Raw genomic sequence first — 25134 nt, 5'->3', positions numbered from 1 at the left:
TAAACAGCACAAATACAAGATATCAAAGCACGTACCAAAAGGGATTTATTGCCTCTTGTTTCTGAGTGTAAATAGTGACCAGCAGCAATACGGGAAATAAGTCAAGCAGTGCATTAGATACAGTGGTGGAATAAACTGTCAGGCTTATGAAATATCACACTCTGTCTGTTGGCTTTGATACACAGTTACGGCACTTTTTCTGTTGCCATTGTTCTTTTTGCTGTCTCACTGTCTGATCTACGTCAAATCATACCATGCTCTGTAACCCGAAATTACTACATTCTCTCTCCTCTCGACAAGAATGAATGTTGGCTGCTGGCATCCAAATGCTTTTTTACAAATACCAAGGACACACAAAGACTCATAGATACACATTCAGCAGCAGAGGTTGAGTCCCTGTACAGTGAAACATCCAGAGTACTGCCATGCAGCCTGATGGCTCTAGGAGGCCAAACATTGAGTGAAGTGATGATTGAATGAATGAACGACTCAGTAAGCAGAAACCTCTTCTTGTACAAACCATGTTTAACAACATTGTGTGCTGCATCTGGCTGTGGGTACGCAGGGAAATACACATGAAGACAGACATGAGATACATGTGCCAGATACTTTTCATTCAAGTAAGTGCACGAGTAGCAAAACAGCAAAATCTTGCAATCTTAAGAAATCTTTTGAAAGAAATCACTTTTATTTGAAGACACACCTCTGTCATGATCTGAAGCAAAAGAGAATCTTTGTTTTTTCTAAATTACCTTCTAGAAAATATGTATTCAAAATCTGCAAACACTTTATGACACATTATCTTCTTCAATTAATTATTATTTTCTAGGTCCATATTTTGTATCTCTAGAAAGAAATCTTGGCTTTTATGTTAAACATAATCCAATAGAATCAAATATGAAAAGGTAAAACTGTATGTGAGGTTGAATTTGAGGGGGAGGGGCTGGTGAAAAGCAGTAGAAGCAAGTATCACTCAGACTTCTTTTAGTTTGTAACTGGACATAATTTACTCCCGATGCAGCGTTTCCTTTTATTTATTTCTTGTATAGAAGTATTTGCTGGAGCATTAATTGACACTAAGGAGCTGAATACATCTAAAACAAGCTGACATTTGTGAACAGCACATTGATAAATGCATCTCTAAAAGAAAAAAATATATCATATGGTTCTTCTTGTATTCTTTATTCTTTAGCGTTGAGCTGCAGTTTATTCAAATATACGCTATACATGAAACAGTTTTTATCAACACAATCTTTACATAATCTTTATCAGACGTCATCCACATTTTTTTCCCTTTTCAAATACACACACACACACACACACACACACACACACACACACACACACACACACACACACACACACACACACACACACACACACACACACACGTGTCCACCCAGTGAACAGTTGGCTGAGCCCCATTGGTCCAGAGTAGACGGAGCCCTCTAGTTCTTCCCTATGGCTGTCACCGTGGCGACAGTGATATTGATGGCCATTATGATAATAGTGATAACAACAAGCATACTAAAAATAATTATAATTAGCTTGTCTTTCTGTCTGTCTCTCTCGTTCCCTCCGCTGCTTCCTGCTGTAATTATCCACAGCTGAGTGCATTGTCTCTCTGCTCCCTCTTTTCATCTTTTTCTGCCCTTCCCTTGCCCCCCTTGCTTTTAACTCTCTTCCTCCCTTCTTCCTCTGCCCCTCACCCCATCTCCTCCTCCCCGTAGCCAGAGTCCAAAACTGCCTTTCATTATGTTCTTGTATTCTCCTTTTTTTTCTTTTTTTTTTTGGTCGAAACGTTGCACTCATTTATGCAAAGCTGTTTTATACACCGACAACTTTAGCGTTGATTAGTTATAATTTTCTTCTTTAGCCCTCTGTCCGTGTCTGCCTTCCTTCATCTCTTTAACCATGAGTAAGCTCTCAGTGACAGTGTGGAGGCACCTGAAAGCATCTCACCTTTTTGTTCATATCCACAATCTATCCCTATCTTGTAAAGGTGTGACTGTGAAGGGAGGAAAAATCTTTTTATTTTACTTAAAAAACAAAATCTGCCTAGAGGGTGATTAATGCAAAAGCCTGTTTTCAGTTTTCTAATCCGCCTTTCTCCTTCCCCTCCCTTCCTCTGTCCTCCTTCCCACCTCCTCTCTCTTCACCAGCTGCAGAGAAATTCCCTGGTGGACTTGGCCCAATCCCTCCTTTTCATTGCTCTCTGTCTTTCACTCGGCTCTCTTCCTCCCTTCCTGCCCCTCCTTCTCTCACAAGTTGACTTCTGTTCATCTTCAATAGTGTGCGTTATTCAAAGCCTGAAAGACTAATGGTCAGCGGTAGCCAATAGAAGAGACACCTGGACTGTTGGGGGACAGAAGGAGGCTTGTACAGAGAAAGAGAGATGGTGGTTGTAGAGATGGTCCTATACATCAGGCTGGACGCATGTTTTATCTATCGCTGGCCTGTTTACTTGCTTCTGGTTTGATATGGAAATGTAGGGGTTCAGAGAGGGTGAATTTATTTATTTAATTCAATTCAATTTTATTTATCGTGTCTCAGGGCACTTAGAGCAGGACTCATTATTTTCAGGGTCAATGACTCAAATGTATTTATCAGCTAGCCAGTGTAGATGGAGTTTTGAGACAATGGCTGCCTTTACTTCAAGATAAACATAATGTTCATATTCCCAATTATTAAACTCTTAAACCTCACAGACCAGGTGAGTCACCATTACAAACTTTATTCAGACTCCACACTTTTAAATTGTAGTGGAGATCCAAAAATATTTATAGATTTAAATGTCAGGCAAAAAAATGTGCAAAAATCATTGATGATTTTTCCAAATGTAAAGCTACTTAAAGGGGAAAATAACTGATTCTAAAAAAAATACCAAATGTCAAGTCTGTGATGTGTAAAAAATATGCGCGAGACAACTAGAAGATTTTTATTTTATATATATATTTCACTCTGTGTAAACATACCTTCAATGAAAATCTATGAGTATCTATGTGTAATGGCTTCACTGTGTGGGATCAGGTCATTTTCAAACAGGATGGCACTCGATCTGCTGCCACAGCACAAACTGAACTCTTTGTGAAGTGTTTCTATTGTGTGCCGGCCCATAAAGTCTGGGGTTAAAGAAAACTGGATATTAGGGGATTAAAAATCCTTTATTATCTCCGTTTCATTGTTTAGCTCAATCATCAACAGTGTGATTGTTTTTCACCCTGCAGTGAACAGACCGTTTTAGGAACTACACAAGGTGACACTGAATGTTAACTTCTCCCTTCTCTGTCCCTCTTCAGTGCCCAGCCAGCCTCCACAGAACATCCGAGCCATTTCTGTAACATCGGACGAGGCGGTGATCACATGGGCCGAACCTCCCAGGATGACGCTGCATGGCGTGTTGAAGGGATATCGCGTCGTGTTCTGGGCTGTCTTTCCAGACGGAGGTGTGTTGAGTGTGTGTCTGTCATCCTACATGAGACATCATGGTGACAGCTCAACCCCCGTTCTCAACATCTCTCTGGCCTTTTTGTTTTACAGAATGGGGTGAAATGCAAAACATCACAACCACCAAGGAGCAGGTGGAGCTTAAAGGCCTGGAGAAGTTCACCAACTACAGCATCCAGGTTCTGGCCTACACCCAGGCTGGAGATGGGGTCCGGAGCAACGTCCTGTACATCCAAACCCGTGAAGACTGTGAGTCCAAATTTCAGTAGATAAATCCCGGATAAATCAAATAAGAACTGACCTGTTTGTCATTTGCTTTGGCTGCACCTTAGGGACGGGTCTAAAGGTTTTTGTTCTTGGTTTAGGCTGCATTGTGGGAGGCAGAGAGCCAGGGGGGTTAGAGGGGGTCTTTGTAAGACTGAGGTTGCTGATTAAAACCTCTTTGTGCTCTGATGTGCCATTAGCAGTGCTAATGAGAATTAAGAAGCCAAAAAGTGTGTGTGGTTAAGGAGCCTAAGGCTGTGGCTCTGTGCATGTGGATGTGTGGAAGTATTGGAGGCTGGTAAGTGTGTGTTTGCACGTGTATACACAGTGTCTTAGCACTAGTGTGCGTGTACGGGTGCATGTGTGTGTGTGCGCGTACGTGCACTATTGTTGTATTGTGTGCAAGTCGAGCTCAGCACCCAGCACAAGGAGAGGGATTAATTCTTTGTGGCTTAGAGAGAATTAATTTTGTGCTTACACTGGCGGGCTGTGGATTACATCCGTATCCGCCTCTTCTCTCTCTCCCTGGGGCCAGGCAGAGGAGGAGGCAGGCGTCTGGAGATGGAGAAAATGAGGGGAGAGAGGGAGTGCAGAGGAGAGGGAGAGGGGGGCAGAGATTCTAAGAAGTGTCATTTCAGAAAAGGCCTTTATTCTCTCTTCCTCACTATATCTCCATTTTATGAGCTGGCCTCGCCGCAGCTTTTCAAATATGGGTGTTGTGTTAGCCTTTTAGCGTGCGTGAGTGTGGGTGCTTATCAGGGCCAAGTCGAGTGTCTCTTTTGCCCTGATGCGGGTTGACACCGTGTCCAGGGGCAACCTCTTCACATACGTTCAACACTCTGCGTTTCTCTGGGCCTCTCCCTTCCCTTTGCCCTCAGTGATGTCTGCAGCATATGGAAAAGACAAACAGACAATTCTCAGCCCGCCTTCCTCTGTCACTTAGATACAACAACCGTAGATAGCAAGCATAGGAGCCGAGATTCATTATTACGTTATTTTTCATGCAAGGGTCTCCCACACCCTGGGAGCCGCAGCATTTGGTGTGTAATTTATGTTTACGCTACTTTAAATTGCTGCATGTTGTCTTATTCTTTCAGGAGGTTCTAAAAATGTAAAAAGTAAATGTTTTTAAAATTGACTTGGTCAAGTAAATAATAATGCTCAACAATAGCAACATGATTGGAAGGGAAGAATGAGTCCTCATCCAATCTAGAGAGCAGCGTTTGATCCCTGGCTCTAAGCGCTTTGAGGGGTCAGAAGACTAGAAAGTATTCAATTACATTTTATTTATAGTGTCATATCACAACAAACGTTATCTCAGGACTTTTACACATCGAGCAGGAATAGAACACGCTCATGATTTTCATAGTCAATACATTTTCAAAGTCCCAACACCACGAATATCAATAGCAGTGGGCATTAATTAATCTGCCAATCCTTTTTGCAATTAATTGTTGGGTTATGAAAAATGCCCTTTAAAATTGTCCAAACCCCAAACCAATCTTTCCAAATTGCGTGCTTTGTCAAACTAACAGTCCAAAACCCAAAGATTTACTGTCATAGAAAATAGAGTGTGGGCCAACTGGAACCAGTCAGTGTTTGGCATTTTTGCTTAAAAAGTAAAATGGATAATAAGAAGAAGTTGAACAGGAATTTCTGCTGATCTAACAACTAGTAATTCCAGCCTTAGTTAGCACGCACACTGAATACTGCATACAAAAAAAAACAAATGTAGACTGATGATCTACATGATGATGATCTGAATGTGTCTTTTGTCAACTTGCAATACTATATAATACAAGAGATGAGTGATTACAAAATGTATTTTCTGTTCTTTTGTTCGACAAAAGATTTGTATTAAAAACGTGAGCAAAAAGAAAATGGTGGCAGTACAAAGAGGATTTCACTGTATTTACGATAACATGTTATTTAGCTACACAGCCAGCAGAGCCAGTTTGCTTTCACTACCATTTTTCAAATTCCTATCCAGGATAGATCCTTCCAGGATAATCAGATTGTGGTATAGAGTACCAACACAAACCTGTTAATCGGGTTGACTGTACACAGAAATATCATTAGTTCACTTTTTATTCTAACCTCCGTTTCTCTATTTTCTCCCCTTAATGATTCAGACCCCGGACCGCCAGCTGGCATCAAAACTGTGCCCTCCTCTGCCAGCAGTGTTGTGGTGTCCTGGTTACCCCCTCACAAGCCAAATGGAATCATCCGCAAGTACACCATCTACTGCTCCAGCCCCGGGTCTGGCCAACCGGTGAGTTACAAGAGGGGTGCATGGAGTTTCCGGATTTACAAGTGAATGAAAGGCGAAGACGACCATCCAAACATAGCTGGTGATGAAGAGGAAATTATCCTTTATTAATGCAGAATACGGCTTCTGTTAATACGTTTTCTATCATGCAGAGATAGATTTAATTGATTTAATGATGGCGTTCTGCATTTGTGTGTTTGTGGGTGTGTTTTTGTGTGTGTGGTCTAGTGCTGCAGTCTCAGCGAGATGTGTGTGTATGTGTGTGTGTGTGTGTGTGTGTGAAATGAGCTCTCCTAATACCGCAGTGTGTGTGCGTGCAAGCTCGCCCTCCAGCCTCATTTGCATATCTACGTCTCATCACGTTGCCAGGACAACCTCATCTGTTCATCAACGAGGGCAGAAAACAAGCCGACAGCAAACTCGTATTCTCACTTACGTATACACACACACACACACACACACACACTCACACACACTCATAAATGTATCACAACATGTGTACAGAGGTCCATTTATATTTATATATACGCTACTCATATCTATCTATCTATCCATCTATCTATCTATCTATCTATCTATCTATCTATCTATCTATCTATCTATCTATCTATCTATCTATCTATCTATCTATCTATCTATCTATCTATCTATCTATCTATCTGTCTGTCTGTCTCTCTGTCTCTCTCTCTCTGTCTCTCTCTCTCCCTCCCTCTCTCTCTCCCTCTCTCTCCCTCCCCTCTCCCTCTCTCTCTCTCTCTCCCTCCCTCTCTCTCTCTCTGAAGCCCCCATGCAGAGTTCGGGATGATTACTATGTAAATGAGTGCGACTGGAGAGAAGGAAGGAGGGATGGGGGGGTCAGACACACCGCGTGGGGAGTACTTTTGTTCCTCTTTTCATTATCTCTCTCTATCGTTCCCCGGATCACCGCTATCTCCACGCCGGAGGAATATTTTAATATCCGTTACAGCAACACACACTCTGTCACTCCTCCCTCCCGCCCAACATCTACCCACCCACCCATTCATTCATCCATCCCTCCCTCCATCCATACCCCCGCCTGCAGTGGAGACCGTAGAGACAAATGTTCAGAGAGGAGAGAGGAGAAGAAGAAGAAGACATTGATATACGTGAGAATTAGAGGGGAGATGCAGAGAGGATGTAAAAACGGAGGGGGGTACTGGTGGATAGATGGAAGGAGAAGCGAGGCGCGGGCCCACAGATGACGGGGAAATGTGGAGAGTGGCATGGAAATGAAGAGAGGGATGAAGAGTGATGGCAGGAGGTGAAGGGAAGGATGGCGCAGTGGGGTAAAAGATAGGCAGAGTGGAAAATACAGAAAGGACGGAGACAAGAGGAATGGATGATGAACTGGGAACACAGGGAAGTAATAAAAAGCCCAGTGGATTCCACCATGACGGCCTGCTCATAAATGTGAAAAACAACATGAATACTGGAATCTATTTGCCCAGAATAAACCGTTCTGCAGACAACAACCCAGCGGGCGAGGACGGAGCTCAGCAACGCTGCAGTGTCTGTGCAGGTTTTTACAGGTCTTCTGCGTTTACTGACTCTTCAAACCGTTTGACACTCGCGCTGCAGTTTTCAATTCACCTGCGCATGAGCACCTGTCAGTCAGAAATGAACGTCGGCGTCAAACTGTAGTCAAGTATGTGATTCAGAGGGTGACAGGGAGCGTTTCGTATTCTTCTGTTCATAGCTGAGGCCAGTAGCACATTAACAGAGAGGCTGCGAAGGGTGAGTGTGTGTGTGTGTGTGTGTGTGTGTGTGTGCGTGTGTGTGTGTGTGTGTGTGTGTGTGTGTGTGTGTGTGTGTGTGTGTGTGTGTGTGTGTGTGTGTGTGTACCTTGGTGTTGGCATACCTGAGGAGGAGATGAAGAGGAGGAGTTGAGGGAATAAGGGTATAATTGGTGGGTAGGTGAATAGTGAATGGCAGGCAGTAAAAAAAAACAGAGTTTGTGTGTGTTGAAGGGACAGTGATGCGTATATGTCTAGACAGCAGACACATGGCTGGGTTAAACATGCTGCAATTACACATCCACCTCCGGGTCATGCATGTCACTGTATGTGTGTGTCAGTGTATCTGTGTGTCACTGTATGTGTGTGTCAGTGTATGTGTGTGTCAGTGTATGTGTGTGTATTGGTGCTTGCTTGTGTGTTTGCATCCTTTCCTCTGCTTCTCTGCCTGTGTATTTGACTCCTCTCTCCTCTCCTCTACGTCATTTCTGATGCCTGCAGTAGATCGGCCTCATTAGTGTATGACTGTTTGTGATATCTCTGACTGACTCATTTGTCTACCCCCCATTGTCTTCCTCTGTCTAATATCTCTGTTTGCCCTCCCTGAGGAGTACAGAGGAGGAGAGGGAGTGGGCTTCACTCCCCCTAATCCAACCCTCTCGCCTCTCTCTCCTCCAGCCTCCCATCATCCCTCCCTCCAGCTCTTTTTGCCTTATCATAATACAACATGCCCCGGACCCTCTGTACCTTAATCCCCATTCTCCTCTCTTTTCCTGTGGCACTGACTCGAGGAGAGAATGCTTGGTTCACATTAGAATGATGTTCACTCAGTCCTCACATTACGTCTGCCTCTCCAGTAAAGTGACAACGGGATCTTGTCTTTGGCTTCCCCCAGATCTTACATGTGCTCCTCAGCACATATGATACAATGCATATTTTGTAATATGAAGGAGAGATATTTGTTACCACATCTCAAAAAGGAAGTTCTTTAATGTATTGTTTTTATTGCGTTTTGGGGAGACTTCCAAACGTATTTATTTTCTATAGGGTGTCAAGCAATTCCACCCGTGTCCACAGTTTGTTTTCAAATCACATTTCTCAAGCAATACTTCTCTCTGTAGTGTTATGCTTGTTTCTGCAGAACAGAATCAGAAACAAGTGAGATGAATTTAGCCTACCAGCAGATTTGTTGATTGTTTTAAAATACGCTTTTCCGATAACGCTCAAGGCTTTATATAATATTGCATGACATGTTTGGAGTGTGCTCAGATCCGTTGTGTGAAACATGTCGCGCCTGTATTTCCCCAGAGAGATTAAACCCTTCCTTTCCGCTCTCGCCAGCTGCCCAGCGAGTATGAAGCCAATCCCGAGCTGCTGTTCTACAGGATCACTCACCTCAACCACCGGCAGCAGTACCTGATCTGGGCTGCAGCCGTCACCACTGCAGGCCGGGGGAACTTCAGCGACAAGGTCACAGTGGAGCCAGCAGCCAAGGGTGGGTCCCTCACTGTGACAGATTCAGTATCAATGATGGTTGGATGCCCACTAAACAGGATTTTAGTCATTTTCAGGTCAAAAGACATCCTGGTTAAAATTGTGAAAAATGTGCCACCTCGGTTAAATTTAACAATTTTTTCAACAGTATCTAAAGAGGAAGGGCTCATATTGAAACATTGAAGTCTGTTTGCAGGTCTTTGGGAATGCTATTGCATGTGAAACAGTTTTGTAAAACCCGTTGTGTCTCTCAAGTGATGTCAGCAGAGAGAATTGGGTCTGAAGACTACACGTTTGATGCTAAAACGAACTAAAAAAATACTGTCCACCATGAGTCGCTAATCTGTGCAATAATAAATTGATGGAATACTCTTAATAGCCTGTATTTCCATGTGTATTTTCACACTGATGGCATTAAAACATTGTCATTGAAATTGAAAACTTTTATGTTCTCCTTTAAAAAATATAAAGTTAAAACCAATCAGCCAGATTTTAACCTGGAAAGCTGGAAGGCTTTTCAGCTGCAAATCACTGTAGAAGTGGTTCTTTGTTGGATGAAACCACACACAGTGTCCTTGGTTTTCATGACTTTTCTGGTGCTTATTCTCTCACACTGATACTTAGTATTCCTCTTTTTCCTGACTCTTGTTGACAACGCCATGAACTAAAAATACTGTCTTTCAAAGGACGTTTTGCTCTACATCCCTCATGGTTCTGTGAATCATGTGAATAATCTCCCTCTTTCTCTGCCACTTGCTCTATAAAACTCCTGCATATTTTTCTACCTCTTCTCCTGTTTATGTTCATGAGTGTGTGCTATTGATTTCAGAGTTCAGAGGGCACCAGATAAACTGGCCTGAATCAGGGAAATGATAAGGGGGGGAGCAAAGGGGAGGACAGCAGGTGGAGGAGGGGAAAAGAGGAGAGAAAATGACATGACGGGAACAGAGCTAACTAATACACAAGACAATAGAGAGGCAGAGTGTTTAAGAAAATGAAGAGGGCAGTTAATCAATAGGCTTTGGATTAAAAGACGGGAAGAATAAGGAGTAAGAATGAATAGAGTGCACTTCCCACCATGTTATCCTTTCCTGTTGTATCTATTCGTGCCTTTGACTGCTGGGTGCAAAGGTTTGTGTGTGTGTGTGTGTGTGTGTGTGTGTGTGTGTGTGTGTGTGTGTGTGTGTGTGTGTGTGTGTTGGTACGGTTGGGTGCGCCAGCTGATCGGCAGCTGTAAAAGGCAGTGTCCTCCAGGCTTACCCACTCAATACTTCATTCAACCTTAACATAAGTGCACTGGAGCACTTGCATTAAGACGCCAAGCTTGAGAAAGAAAGGGAGGCCGAGAGAGCTGGTGGGGGGAGTGACAAAGAATAAGAGGGTTATGTGCCTGAATTCATGGATTTTTTATTTCATTTTTTTAATGCTGCTGATTCCGTGTCCCGTCTTCTATTCTTACTCATATGCTATTCTCTGCTGGACAACGTGACATTTCACGCACATTTCTTCTCCGCCAAGTGTGAATCACAGTAAATACATCACACACTAGCAAGTAAATCCTGTTTATTGAAAGAATCCCAAATGGAAAACAAATCAATTGCACATCAACCATCACATTTCTGTATTGATTCGACACATTCTGAATCCTCTGCATCATTTGTTTATTGTGCTGGAAAATAAATTGTTTATTTGACAATGGCAAGATTAACTCATGGTACATATTAATTTGGATATTGCCTTTCTTGTGGACATACATGCCAATAGCTCTCATGGTCTTTTCCCCAAATGCTCTGTCTCCATACACCTTTCGTATTTACGTTCCTCTCTTCATCCTCCACCAGCCCCAGCCAAGATCCTGTCATTCGGGGGCACAGTGACCACTCCTTGGATGAAGGAGGTGCGACTGCCCTGTAGCTCAGTAGGAGAACCTACACCCACTATCAAATGGACCAAAGACAGGTGAGAATCTTGCAGTGACACCTCTTAGAAGGAATTCATATTTTAGTACACTGCTCAAAACAATTAAAGGAACACTTCAATCACACACAAGTAACGCGCTTTTAATGACCTCCTCCCATGGTTCTCTGTTTCTCTGTCCGTTAGTGAGGACACAGCCATCCCAGTGTCTCTAGATGGACAACGTCTCATTCTGGCCAATGGCACCCTGGTGCTGCGCTCTGTCAAAGCGGAGGATTCTGGTTACTACACCTGCACGGCCACCAACACGCTGGGCTTTGACACCATCATTGTCAACCTTTTGGTACAAGGTAGGAAAATGTCAATAATGGCATTAACACCTGTACCTTTCAGGCTTTTTCATTTGGGCCAACTGTGGTTCCCCGTTACTGATAGGCCAGCTGTTCTTGCTGAGAATGAACAGTGATATATATTTGTTTGACCTCCTTAAACATAGCCTTTAATGTTTTAGTACACGTGTTATTAAGCTGTTAACTCTTTGTGTGTCTTCCTCAGTCCCTCCAGACCAGCCTCGTCTTACCGTCTCCACCACCTCCACCTCCTCCATCACTCTGGCCTGGATACCAGGAGACAATGGAGGCAGCTCTATCAGAGGTGCGTGGCCCTGCTCAACAACACTTTGTCTAAATGTGTACAAATGAGGTTCTCTTTAGGTCATCAAGTTGGGTTTATACATAAAATGGGAATGAATGAAACATGTTGCCCTTTGACCTCTGATTTGAGTTTACCCTCTGTCTGTCTTTTCTTTCGTTTTCATCTGTCACATGTTAGTGTGCATACTGATCTATTAGTTTATTGATTGGTCTTCTGTTTTTATGTTTCCCTTAACCATGTGTCCGTTTGATTATCTGATTGTTGGTGATCTCCGTGTGAAGATGGGCATGCGTGTCTGCCTGAACGGGCATGCATGCAAATGGTGATTTCAGTCCCGTCTCTTTGTTCATGCTGTTTGTGTTTATGAGGGCGTTCCAGGGTCATCTGTCTGACTGGACCTATAGGAAACTATGAAGCAAATGGCTTAAGACACGCCTGCACCCAGAAATACATGGTGTCTTACATGTCATTACTAAAGCATTATGTCATTAGATCAGATTCAAAAACAACTTTCTGGTGTAACAATATAATGATATTGTGTTTCTAGTGGGTTTGCCTGCTGCCGTTAAGACCCATACAAAGCAGATATTCAAATAATGCGGTTTTGTGTTGTATGTTTACCAGAATGCCTGTCTGTCTGTGAAGCCATCTGCACAGTGTCAGCAGTCCCCCATCAAACATTTATTCTGCAATGCTACTGCAGTGGCTTCTGTAGAGTATTCCTCTACAGATAAAGCATGTTAGCATGTTTAATAAAAACCATCTCTGCTGGTTGTGAGGCCTTTTTGCAGAAAAAAAGAAAAGACAAACAAGAAACAGATGAGTAGCTAATGAATCCTGCAGTGAGAACTGATGCTATGATCCGTTCTACTATAGTTTGTTGTTGGGCTGTTCTTGACTGTTCTCTCTGCTATGTTCCGTCATGTTCTGCTGTGTTCTCCTCGGTTCTGTCGCAGACAGAGAGGGTTACACTGCAGGATCCGCACATGTTATCCCCTCTAATGTTTTGGACTATTGCACCATCTGTTTGAGAGAGAGAGAGCGAGGAAAGAGATGGTACAAAGAGTACAAAGAAACACAGAGAAGGAGAAATGTGTGTATATATACATAAATATTTACAGAGAGGAGGAATGATGGACAGAGATGGGGGATTAGATGTAAAGTGTCTCAGAGCAGCAGGGAGTTGGCTCTCCAAGGCAGCTGATTTTAAGTCACCACATTGCATACCCTCATTTACATAGATGCTCAGTCAGCGCCATCCCAGTCTTGGTGTTTGTAGGTAACTAATGGCGGAGTAGACAGAGAGCAGCTCGACCGTCCTCCAGTAGGGGGAGAAGCAGAGTGACACTGCCATCTAGTGAACAGTAGAGGTATCAATTTGAAAAAGTTTAGTCGTGTTGGTGCAAAATGAGTTATACATCCATATCTGTTTGAAATAATATGTATATGACCTGTCACTGTAACATGATGATTTATATTAATAATAATGATTGTGTGTATACAGGTTTTGTGCTGCAGTACTCTATAGACAACACAGAAGAATGGAAAGATGTCTTCATCAGTTCTAGTGAGCGCTCCTTCAAATTGGACAACCTGCGCTGTGGCACCTGGTATAAAGTAAAGCTGGCTGCAAAGAACAGCGTTGGAGCCGGACGCATCAGTGAGATCATCGAAGCCAAGACCCACGGGCGAGGTGAGAAGCCTGGACCCGAGATCGAAGGACATTAGTGCAGTTTGTGTAGCAGAACAGGTGTTGATAGCAATGGCGTATGGGAAGAATGGGACATTTGAGGGACTAACATTTAAACAAAAGATTAGCCACGTGTGACTTAATGAAGAGGAATACGTAGTCATAGACTGTGATTATGCACTAAAGAAGAAACCATTTTTAATATTATATTCTATTTCTGCCAATAGATCCCCCTAAATGCTACAGACTGGACCTTTGAATGACATTTAATAATATATTTTTGCAACACCTACTCTGGCAGTTATACGTACGCACACTGAAGTCACAAGCCATCTATTCCTGGATCACATTATTGTTATTATGTTCACTACTTTCCTGTTTTATGGAATGCATCATGTTTCTGCTTCAGAGCCCCAGTTCAACAAGGATCAGCCTGTCTTCACACATATTAACTCCAGCCACGCCCGCCTCAACCTGCAGGGCTGGGCCAGTGGAGGCTGTCCAATCAGCGCTGTCACACTGGAGTTTAGACCAAAAGGTGAGTCACCGCGCTTGCAATCCTGCAAGAAATTGTGAAAGTTTGCATGTGAAACAAAGACATTTATTGTTATTATTGGGGTTACTTTTCTTCTTGACATTGGTACTGCATGTGCACTTGATGCAGGTACATGGGCATGGCAGAACGTACGTACCAATGCCACCACAGATGTGTTCCTGGCAGAGCTGCGAGAGGCCACTTGGTACGAGTTGAAAATGAAAGCCTGCAACAGTGCTGGCTGTGGCAACCAGAGCTCCCAGTTTGCAACACTGGACTATGATGGCAGTGAGTAGAAGACTCTTTGTTTGGCATTCCATGGTATTGACTGCTACTTAACGCCATACACGTTGTTGTGAAAGAGCGGTAATTAATTTCCGCTCTCCCTGTGTGTGCAGGCACAATTCCACCGATCAAATCCCCCCTGGAAAAGAACGATGATGTCAAGAAGCTGTTTTCGATTGGCTGTCCTGTGATCTTGGTCACTCTGGGCGTTGCGCTGCTCTTCATCATTCGCAAGAAACGCAAAGAAAAGAGGCTGAAGAGACTAAGAGGTGAGAGAAATGGTCAGAGATTCCTGAAGCAGACATGAGCGTTTCTTTAAAAAAAGGGATAAATCATTTTTTTTTATGATCTCTACTCTCTCTAGATGCCAAAAGCTTGGCAGAGATGCTGATCAGGTAAGAGCCAATCACAAACTCAGTCTGAAATATGATTAAGTGTAACTCAAAATCCATTTCACGAATCCACATATGCATTTTTTTCAAAGCCGTGTGTGTGTGTGTACTCGTCTTGTATCTCTGGATTAGTAAAAACAACCGCAGCTTTGACACCCCAGTGAAGGGACCTCCTCAGGGCCCACGGTTACACATTGACATCCCCAGAGTGCAGCTGCTAATTGAGGACAAAGAAGGCATCAAGCAAATTGGTGAGAGGAAGACAGAGAGAGTCGTTGTGTGCGTTCACATGTCTGTGCATGAGTGTCGGATCAAATGATCTGTGTCAAATGTATCATGGACATACGGAGGCATTGGACTTATAGTGTCATTTTTTTAAAATCTTACAATAACTGCTTTTCTGAAATGTTCTGTCTCTTATAGGTGAGGACAAAGCAACTATCCCTGTGACGGACACAGAGTTCAACCAAACTGGCAACCCTCAGAGCTTCTGCACAGGTGTGTCTGTGCATCACCCTGCCCTCATCCAGAACACCGGCCCTTTGATTGACATGTCAGACATCAGACCAGGAACCAGTAAGTGCTCACGATCCTCGCTCTCCATGATATCAGTAAAATCTCAAAAAACTGAAGCAGTATGGTAGCATGTAGCGCAGAACGTGAAGTGCTTTGTTTCGCAACTGCTTGTTCCTTTCTCAGGCTTTAAAGATTCGTCTTTCTTCCACCAACCAGACCCAGTGTCGAGGAAGAGTGTGAAGTCGGCCCACAGCATCAGGAACCGATACTCCAGTCAGTGGACTCTGACCAAGTGCCAGGCCTCCACGCCGGCCCGCACTCTCACCTCAGACTGGCGCACAGTTGGCTCCCAGCATGGCATCACCGTCACAGAGAGTGACAGCTACAGTGCCAGCCTCTCACAGGACACAGGTTGGCACACCAGTGAAATGACACTTGCAGACATTAATATGCACGGCTATTTTCCAAATGTGGCGAGAGAATGTGGTTTTTGCAGCGGGCTACACCTAAAAAAAAACCTTTGTAAAACTGTGCTTGACTTTATTTCCTTTCTCTGACATAGATAAGGGTCGCAACAGCATGGTGTCGACAGAGAGCGCCTCCTCAACCTACGAAGAGTTGGCAAGAGCATACGAGCATGCCAAGCTGGAGGAGCACCTGCAGCATGCCAAATTTGAGATTACTGAGTGCTTTATCTCTGACAGCTCATCTGACCAGATGACCACAGGTACTAATGACAATGCAGACAGCATGACGTCCATGAGCACACCCTCAGAGCCCGGTATCTGCCGTTTCACTGCCTCGCCGCCCAAACCCCAGGACTACGATCGTGGCAAGAATGTAGCTGTGCCCATTCCACACCGCGCCAAGAGTGAGTAGTTGCTGCAAAGCATGAACCTTTTTCTTTCTCCTCCTAATAAATATTTTTTTCATGTGAAATTTTAAAATATAAAACCAAGTTAGGAAAAAAAGTGTTATGAATGTGTCAGATTTTAGTCACCAAGCAAATATGTACTATGAATCTGATTTTGTGTCAGAACAGCAAAATGATGAAATAACTTTGCAAAAAAGCATAATAAAACAATTAGATATGAGAAATAGATGTTATTATACTTTATAAAATGAAATACAAATACACATAAACAATATATATGAGTTGGGGGAGGAAGTTTCTCTCTGATGCATTATGTGTGTATAGTGTGCATTGATTATTAGCCAGTAGTGTTGCTTTTTGCAGGTTGTGGAAGCCACATTAAATGTAACCTTTGCCCTCCAGGTGACTACTGTAACCTACCCCTCTACATGAAGTCAGATCCTTTCTTTCGAAAGCAGCCAGAGCATCATGACCCATGTCCAGTGGTTCCACCACGTGAAGCCTCTATTCGTGGCCTGGCCCAGCGGGCGTACCACACCCAGGGCCGTCATGTGACTATGGACTCAAAGCAGCAGGCCCTGACCATGGGCCACTCTGGCCTGTCCAACCTCGCTTCCTCCGGAGGAGCAACAGGAGGCTGTGGTGCAGGTAGCGGAGGGGCATCTGCTAGCTCTAGCAGCTCCAGCCTTCCCCAGAGGACTCTCACCATGCCAGGCTCCTCTGCCTCAGTGGCCCAGAGTGCAGCGGCAGCTGCTGCTGCTACCGCTGCAGCCGCTGCATCATCATCAGCCTCCGGTGCCACAGGAGGGACTCCTGGAGGTGCCTCCTCCAAGATGGGAGGATCCAGAGACTCTCTCCTGGAGAGCAGCTCCTCAGGCTTAGGCAGACTTCAGAAGCAGAGGGATGGAGGGGCAGGGGCTTACTCCAAGTCGTACACACTGGTGTAGCCTGCCATCACCGTGGCCTGTCACTGTAACTCTTAATAGAATGCTGGTCAAGCCAGCGCTTGCCTGGAGCCTCTATGGAAAAGTCTGAGGAGGAACAAACACATGCACAGCTGACCCGTCAGTGCCTGCGCTGTGCCAGGCTGCAGGGGGCTGGTTGGGTTCCCATTGACACTACGGTATGAAGGGGTCAGAGTTGGGTCTCCACAGCACAGGGGTTTGCCTTTCTTTCTGCCTGATTGCTTTCTATTATTGTTGTGTCACCTTTCTCTATCCCTAATTTCATCACCCTGAAACATCACTTACCAAAACATAAATGATTTATCTGTTCACCTCATTTCATCTCTGGTAAGGACACAGTACTTATGCACAAAATGCTTTCCACCTGCACTGTCTGGTTTTCTGGATCAAGACAGTCGTAGAATGAACCAGGTTGCTTGAGTTTGTGAAGTTTTTTTAGGTTTTTGAATATGTTACTTTTCTGGTCTCTGACGGAAGAAGAGCTCATATCACAGCATTGGCAGGATGCTTTAACTGTATGCATAAAGCACCAACCTTGGTGATACACTGGCTCTGAGAGGTTACCCCATCATGGATTCAGATAAGACTCAATACCAGTTTTGAGAGGTGGAGAATTCCTTATACATGCAATGGATGATACAGCATAGTGGAGTTAAATGATGCTTTTGTAAACAGACTCAAAGCTGAGGAGAAAGGTCAAGCATCATCAGTTTCCTGTTAATTTTCTGATAATTGAAATATTATCTCATGTGCACTAAGAAAAAGTTAGAATGGATCCAAGTAACAGAAACCTTCACAAGCCTGTGTGTGTGTGTGTGTGTGTGTGTGTGTGTGTGTGTGTGTGTGTGTGTGTGTGTGTGTGTGTGTGTGTGTGTGTGTGTGTGTGTGTGTGTGTGTGTGTGTGTGTGTGTGTGTGTGTGTGTGTGTTGGGTGTATATGTGTAAATATTTATATGTATACAAAGTGGCAGGCACACAACAACAGTGGACTTTTTAAAAAATCAATCTGTATGCTGACCTCTGGGGCAGACTTCTGTGTCAAACATGGTTCTCCCCCTGTGAAAGGGGATAACGATGATGATGCTGACGCTTTAACAATACGATCCTAATTTGGTCCAGCATTTTGAAGTTTGTTTTGAAGTATGATTGACCGCATTGCTTAGGAAACGGTAACAAAGAGGAGGTTCAAAGGAGAGCAGTTACAGATGAAAGAGTTAATTTCTCCTCCTCAGAAGAAAGAGACGCCACACGGCACCACAATGACATTTTTTATTCCTTTAACTCATCTTACCTGTATCCACTTTTTCCTCTTTCTATCCTTCCCCACCTTCACACCTCCGCACCCAGTCTCCCATCATATCCATACAGTGTCACTGTGACCGACTGCTAGCATGCTGGCTAGTTAAAAAGACAGACAGACTGAGAGAAAAGGTCTAATATGCACAGAGAGGCAGACATGCTGGATGACGTTCAATGACAACTTGAATGGAGAGACGAGTTGCAAACATACAGCAAATTGTTTGAGATGTATACAAGAAATATCATATTTGTATGAAGTGATCTTGAATTTATGAATGGACAATGACTTTGAGATTATAGACGGAGAGATCAATTGTCCATTTGTATGAAGTGATCTTGAATTTATGAATGGACAATGACTTTGAGATTATAGACGGAGAGATCAATTGTTGATAGAGTTTGCAGTTGTGTTAGGGAAATGGAAAGAGGGGGTTAAAAAGCAGAGAGAAATAAGTGGTCCCCAAAACTAAAAGATGTGTTTTCAAGTTCCTCCACCTCACTGGAATTTATTTAAGCTTTATGCATGGTACTGTATCTGCTAACTTTGAGTTCATTTGTTTTTTCCCATTTCTTCTCCCAAAGCTTAATCCCATAACAAAGATTGTTCCAAAAAGAGAGTAGCTCCAAATGTTTTGCAATAGCAAAATGTAACATCAGGGCTCTCGCAATAGAAAAAAGAAAAAGATATGATATATGTTTGTTTTCAAAAGTATGTACATATATATTTCTATTCAAATATATAGCAAATATATGAATATTGAAAAAAGCAGAGAAATATAAAAGCCGTTCTAATTGAAAATATATATAAAAGATCACAAGACAATCGCTCAGAGTGGAAAAACTGCAAGAAGGAAGGAGACAAAAAAAGAAGAGGGAGGCTTAAACGGGTAGCACAACCATGGACAGGAGATGTTAGAGAGAAAGAACGTGGCGTGAACGAAAGTTAAATGATGAATCTGAGGTTTGAGGAATAATACAATGACCCCCTTGTGATTTTGTAAATGTTCCAGCTGCCACGCCTGCTGCTGGCAGCTGAGAGGACAAGCACAGTAAAGTCAAGTTATGGTGTGAGATTGTGTCGCTGGTTAACTGTGGTCTATGGCTCAGTGCAGAACGTGTGGTGTTGAAAAAGAAAACAGTAAAACAAGGACAGCCTATACAGTAAGTGAGCCTATTGTAATATGTTGTATTGTACCTTCCGAAGGTGTATTCACAAACTCAATGCCATTACCTGACTATAATTAATGAAGACAAACCGACCTAAAAGTATTTCTGTTTCTTATCTTGGTGATAGCGAGTCCTCCCTGAACTCCTGCAGGCTGATAACATACCACACAGTAACAATTATAACTGCTCATATATGTATTAATGCTCCCTTTAATTTTGAAACCAGGCAGGAGGAATTCATTTAGCTTTCCTGTGTTAATGGTTAATGGCTTTCCTTTTGGCCTTTATGTTGCACAAACACTTGTTTTCAGTAAAACAAGTGTTTGGAAATGGGGCAGGTCTGTTTTAGCAACCAAAAGCAGTTGTATGGATATCGAATGGAGTGATGAAACAAACTCCTGTTCAACCTGCTTTCCCCAATTCATCAGGTGAAGTTGCCTCTGCTGTCCAACACTGATCTACTGTCAGTTTGCTCAAAGTTTATGTATACATTTAAGGAAAATTGCACCCTATAATACCTTTACACGGTAACTAAGAATATCAGCAATATGTAACGTAATGACAAAACGTTACATATTGAGTTTTACATTTTGCGAGAGATTATTAAAAACTTACACACAGACCAAAAACTGTGATTATTTCTCAGCTAGGAGAAATCTTGTCCTCATTGTGAGGTTGCCAGGCAACCAGCGGAGATGCAATATTTCAAAAATGCATATGTCCCAAAATCTCAAACTATTCCTTTAATTTAATCCAGGATTCCAGCATTTTAATACACCATTCAAGTGTAATATATCAACAAGCCCTATTGTATTCAAGTCCACACAGCCTGATTGTACAACAGTTCTGCAAAGACCTTTAGTTCTGAGCATGAATATGTTCATTAGTTATTAAAACAAGGGTGTAATGACTAATGAGTGATTTAGGGTGTATTTTTCCTGAGAATACTACATACTTTTCAAACTCAGTCTGTGTTCATGAGGCCAACTTCACTTGTGCTACTTCCCCAACCTTTTCCACATCTGCTCAACCAATCAGATCTTCTCCTCTCACTGTACCCCTTGCCCACCTATACAGCATTATTTCTACTCCATAATAGAAGACTTGTGTACATAGGAAAGTGTTTTGTATAAATGAGTACTATTTTCGACATCTTCACTAGAAACCAGGGCACAATGTAAACTTTGAACTGAAGTTATTGTAATGAAACAGAAGAGGACTATAGAATTAAAACTATAGAATTATACAGACACTGCTTTATCTTGATTTATGGACCAGTTGAAACATGTCAGAGTGGACCATGCATAGTTCACAATATTTATTTCTTATTTTACAGGAAATTTGGTTGCATTGTCTCCTTTAAACATTTTAAAAAATGTTGTTATTGTTTCAGATTTCTTTTCTTTCTTTTTTTTTCTTTTTTATTACTCTGTCACCGGTTGCTTGATTTAGAGTTTGCTTTTCTTTAATTCCCATTTTGGGGGGGAGGACAGCAGCATTGCATGTTCTGAAAATTTTGCTGGTTATAAAAGAAAACTGGAAATGGTGAATTCAACAATTTAAAAAGGGGGTTAATTAAAACATTTTAAAATGCAGAGGTTGTTCCTTAAACTTTTATGGGGAAAACATTGCTTCAATTTGCAATTGCTTGTGTTTAACTCTACATTTTCTTTTCTATGAAAACAAACAAAAACAGAAAAAGAGTACTCAACACCTTGTGCAATAAAGCTATCTTTTTATGAACTGTGATGATCTTATGCATTATTTTACAGCCATGCAGCGTTTGAGGTAAAGGGATTTCTGTCTTATTCAGTTTTTGTTTTTATCACAACATGGTGAGGACTAGATTGACTTGTTTAAAAGCTTTTGGCCCTTTTAGCATGAAAATGTGATTTTGTGATGTTCAGAGTAATAGGAACCTTGATTCTGGAGAAATCAATTATTTTTTATTGCATTTTTTCCAATACTTTGAGTCAACAAAGGAAAGTTTTTTGTGGAGGCAGAAGTTACAGAGAATCCAAGTTAGACAATTTCAAATATGTCAAATGTCTTACATACAGTCACCTTTGGTGTTCAAAATGAAATACATAAGACATTATGACATAACAATATGGAATACGGACTAAACATATAGAGACCAATGTATAAACCAAACTAGAGAGAGAGGGTTTTTTGGGTTGTGATTTAGTGATCCAAAAGGTAAGTGCAAGTCAAACCCTCGTCTTCTTTGGTCTCATGAAATGTTTGTGGATCAAAGATCCCCTGTTTTCTGATACCTGCAGTTGTGAAGTAGCACTCCTCTACTGGCCTTTGGTCTCCTTTCTATTGCCATTCTGTTACTAGGGCAACAGCTTTGCTCCAAGTTTACTTCCTGTCAGCTACCGCATCAATACACATTGCATCAGGAAATACACAGGGGCCTTTTAGAACGTTGTCGTTATGTTTAATTATTTCATAACTATATTTATTCATGTGTTTAGTTATATATTCTATATAAGTGCATGGAAGCTTCTAAGACTATTATTGCGTTACGGATAATCCACTTGATCTTGTACTTCATAAGATTCAGAACCGGATTGAAACACTAGAGGGCATCATGCTGCAAAGAGAGGCTTCCAGAGAGAGTGCATTGAGGCTGATAACATTTGAACAGAAAGATCCAGGATGTTGACAAATAATTTGATTATTTCTTTCCCCATATTTATACACTGGTTATATACATTTACAGCATACTTACATTCACTCACACAGTCACTCTGCCATCACAGCACATCAAACTAACATCCCATGTACAGTGTAGTATCACATATATAATACATTATTCACATAGAACTGTAAATATAATTAGAGTTAGCTGTTTGAGATTTAAGCTATTACGGTTATATAACTGTTTATACTGTCACTTATCCAGCAGCTCTACTGCTTTACAGCTTGAATGTGTACATTTGAATATGAATGAACAAATTGCTTGTGTGATCACAGAGTTCATCCGTGGTTTGGTGAATCCACATACATCCCACCTGCTGCCTGTCGTCTCCCAGGCTTGCAGCACCGCCATCCCTCTTCGTCCACCTACTTGCCGTTCTTGTGTTTCTTCTGTTGGAACTTCCTGAAGTGGGTCTGGATGGTGGCGGCAGCCTTCTCGCACTCAACAGGGCTCAACGGAGGACCAGTGCACGTCCCGTTGCTGGCATTGGAATCTGTGCACGACAGGACACAGGGGACAGCCAGAGAGGCTGAGGCGATAGCCATGGAGGCGTGGTCTGCAGCAACGATTAAGTTCAAACATGGTGTTCATATTAGCCTTGATCAAATGGGGTACTTTTTCTGTTTAAAACAGTCACTTGGATTTAACACCTAATAAATAACTTTAAGATGAATCAAGTTGGCAGAAAAACAACTTACTCTTTCTAAACACGCCGATGCTGTTCCTCCTGTAGCCATCAAACTGTGAATGAAACGGAGCAGCTGTGTGTTAGAAGACACTCACTGACGCACAGAGGGGAAAACACAGACAAGATGCATGAGATAATGCTCAGGTATGAAAATTATCAGCATAATCTTATCTGAAACTTGGATGAAACATTGTTCAAATACCACGGATGGTACAAAATCAGACACGTGCACGCAGTCACACAGGCGCTTTTGCTAAATCCTTCAACTCAAATGAACAAAACGTGCAGTGCTAAAGGAACAAATGTGCACCTGTTGTGTGTCCTTCCGTCTACAGTCAGAGTGATGACCTCAAACACAAATCCCCTTGATTGGGATTACAGCTCAAGCAGAGCAGCCACAGGGAAGCCAGGGACTGAGGCCTCCAGTTTGGCTAAATGCCTCAGTGTAGTCCCACACTCCAGCTCCATGACCTTTTCAAAGAAGGCCACGTTCTCCTTTTACCCAATGTTAAATGGAATTTCAGCTGTGGCACAAAACGCCCACCCCTGCTTTATGGACTTTCTTTGCCAGATAATGTGGGCTTTTACATCACATCTCGGTACCCGTGCCCTCGGCTAACCACCAACGTTTCTCTTTCCTCTGCAGCACCTTCACTCTGTTCAACTTTTTATTTGCCACTTTCATCTTCCAGCAGAATAACCTTCAGATCAGTTATTACTCAAACTCAGAGAATGGTACGTAATATCCACAGACAGCTGAACTACAGTTTTTATGTGTAGGACATCAGTGTTGAGCAGGAATCCATAAGCCTGAGGAGAAGCCAAATAACTGAAGTTGTGGACAATATTGATCCATGTAGGAGGAATAATCACTGATATTGATTCACTGCGGGACAAAAGGTGTTTAACTGATCCTGATGCACTCTATTACTTTATATTATACTGCTGCTGCTGCTTTTTTTTTGCAAATGCACCAAAAGTCATCAACGTCTTGTACATCAGTGTCCTTTCCTTGGCTGTCCTCTGACACACTGAGCTACTTTAGGACATGTGACCAAGCTCACAGGCTGAGTCAAGCCCGACTGCTGAACTTTCCACATGCTTCGTCTCACCATTAGATAACGGAAGATTTGAAGTCTACTGGTAGGGGATATTCAAAATGCAGACAAATAGTAACTTGTCTCTGTTTGTCTGCATGGCGATGTGTGTGTGAGGCAACGGTAGTGAGGTACAGATCTGATAACAACTAACCTCATCTATTCTGCTGCTCCTCCGACTGTGTGACACGGAGTGGATCTGCCAAGGCAAAGGCTGCGACACCATGTAAGGCAAAGGGTCCTGTTGCCGTGCAAACCGCATCCCTATCTGGAAGTGAAAAGGGTTTGGGTTAGAGCATTCGGGCCACATTTGTTCTTTTATGTCTTTTAAAGTCAGAATTCTGACTTTAATCGAAGAAACTAAAAAACAACATTACATGACATACAGTTTGGCCTAAAGAAGTGTATTGGTGGGAGGCTACTTGACTTTTAATTGTTGACCTGATAAATATTTTTTTTCAGAAACATGAGAAGTTACATAATTAGACGTGGTGGATTAGATATAATAATGCATATGAGAAGTTGGTTTCACGTCATATTGATTATATTAGGATGCTGTCCATATAAAACTCATTTAAATTGGCTGCATTAAAAGCACAACATTCCCAAATAGTGATTTTTTTTTCTAATCTAATATTCAAATATTATTCATACTGGTTGATACACATATACAAATATATACATTTTTATAATAACATTTTGAATAAACATATATTGAATAATATTAAATATTTAAAGTAAACACAATATTAGCTTAACACAGTTAATAGTTAAATTAAATTTCCCCAAATGATTCTATTTCATCCATTATTCTAATGGTCTTACCGATTCTACGACTCGGACCACCATATACATGGCTGTTAGCATGGTGATCAACATCTTGACCACGTTTCCAGTCGTGTGTCTGATGATCCTTAATGTTCTTCTTGGTTTTCGATAACTTTCCTCAGACCTGCTGGAGGAACCGATCCGAGTAATCAGGAATGCGAGGCAGAAAGACTATTGACCACACAGTATGTCTGCTCACACAACTTTTTCAGGTAAACACAATCACACACACACAAACACATGCGCACACCTTTCATTCTCACAGTCTCTAAGACTCCTAAAGAGCTTTGCAG

At 42.3% G+C, this 25134-nt stretch overlaps 2 protein-coding genes across 5 annotated transcripts in view; one reads left to right on the top strand and one right to left on the bottom strand.

Moving 5' to 3' along the window:
• dscaml1 (Down syndrome cell adhesion molecule like 1) overlaps nt 1-21264 on the top strand; it is a 91580-nt gene extending 70316 nt beyond the window's left edge. The window contains exons 19-36 of one of the 2 annotated variants that reach the window (XM_084018652.1): nt 3300-3446; nt 3541-3696; nt 5844-5983; nt 9076-9229; nt 11070-11187; nt 11332-11495; nt 11701-11799; nt 13304-13492; nt 13899-14027; nt 14154-14312; nt 14423-14578; nt 14674-14704; nt 14834-14952; nt 15125-15277; nt 15401-15628; nt 15780-16088; nt 16494-18677; nt 18751-21264. In XM_084018652.1, the coding sequence (XP_083874778.1) occupies nt 3300-3446; nt 3541-3696; nt 5844-5983; nt 9076-9229; nt 11070-11187; nt 11332-11495; nt 11701-11799; nt 13304-13492; nt 13899-14027; nt 14154-14312; nt 14423-14578; nt 14674-14704; nt 14834-14952; nt 15125-15277; nt 15401-15628; nt 15780-16088; nt 16494-17038 (2996 nt within the window). In that variant the 3' untranslated portion in view covers nt 17039-18677; nt 18751-21264. The remainder of the gene's footprint in view (nt 1-3299; nt 3447-3540; nt 3697-5843; nt 5984-9075; nt 9230-11069; nt 11188-11331; nt 11496-11700; nt 11800-13303; nt 13493-13898; nt 14028-14153; nt 14313-14422; nt 14579-14673; nt 14705-14833; nt 14953-15124; nt 15278-15400; nt 15629-15779; nt 16089-16493; nt 18678-18750) is intronic. The other variant, XM_084018653.1, reaches the window with a different exon arrangement.
• On the bottom strand, nt 20951-25098 carry LOC311019333 (uncharacterized protein). 3 transcript variants are annotated; one of them, XM_084018668.1, is made up of 4 exons: nt 24839-25098; nt 24168-24281; nt 22927-22969; nt 20951-22784 (listed from the first exon to the last, which is right to left on the bottom strand). In XM_084018668.1, exons 1-4 carry the CDS (start codon nt 24890-24892, stop codon nt 22594-22596), a joined length of 402 nt encoding a protein of 133 aa, XP_083874794.1. In that variant the 5' UTR covers nt 24893-25098; the 3' UTR covers nt 20951-22593. The 3 variants fall into 3 exon arrangements, with proteins under 3 accessions (XP_083874794.1, XP_083874795.1, XP_083874796.1); XM_084018669.1 differs by having other exon boundaries at nt 20951-22757; XM_084018670.1 differs by having other exon boundaries at nt 20951-22721.
• Between the last annotated feature and the right edge of the window lie 36 nt (nt 25099-25134).

The sequence above is a fragment of the Eutrigla gurnardus genome, assembly GCF_963514095.1.
Source record: "Eutrigla gurnardus genome assembly, chromosome: 10".
Taxonomy (NCBI): domain Eukaryota; kingdom Metazoa; phylum Chordata; class Actinopteri; order Perciformes; family Triglidae; genus Eutrigla; species Eutrigla gurnardus.
This window is presented reverse-complemented; position numbering and strand designations above follow the sequence as displayed.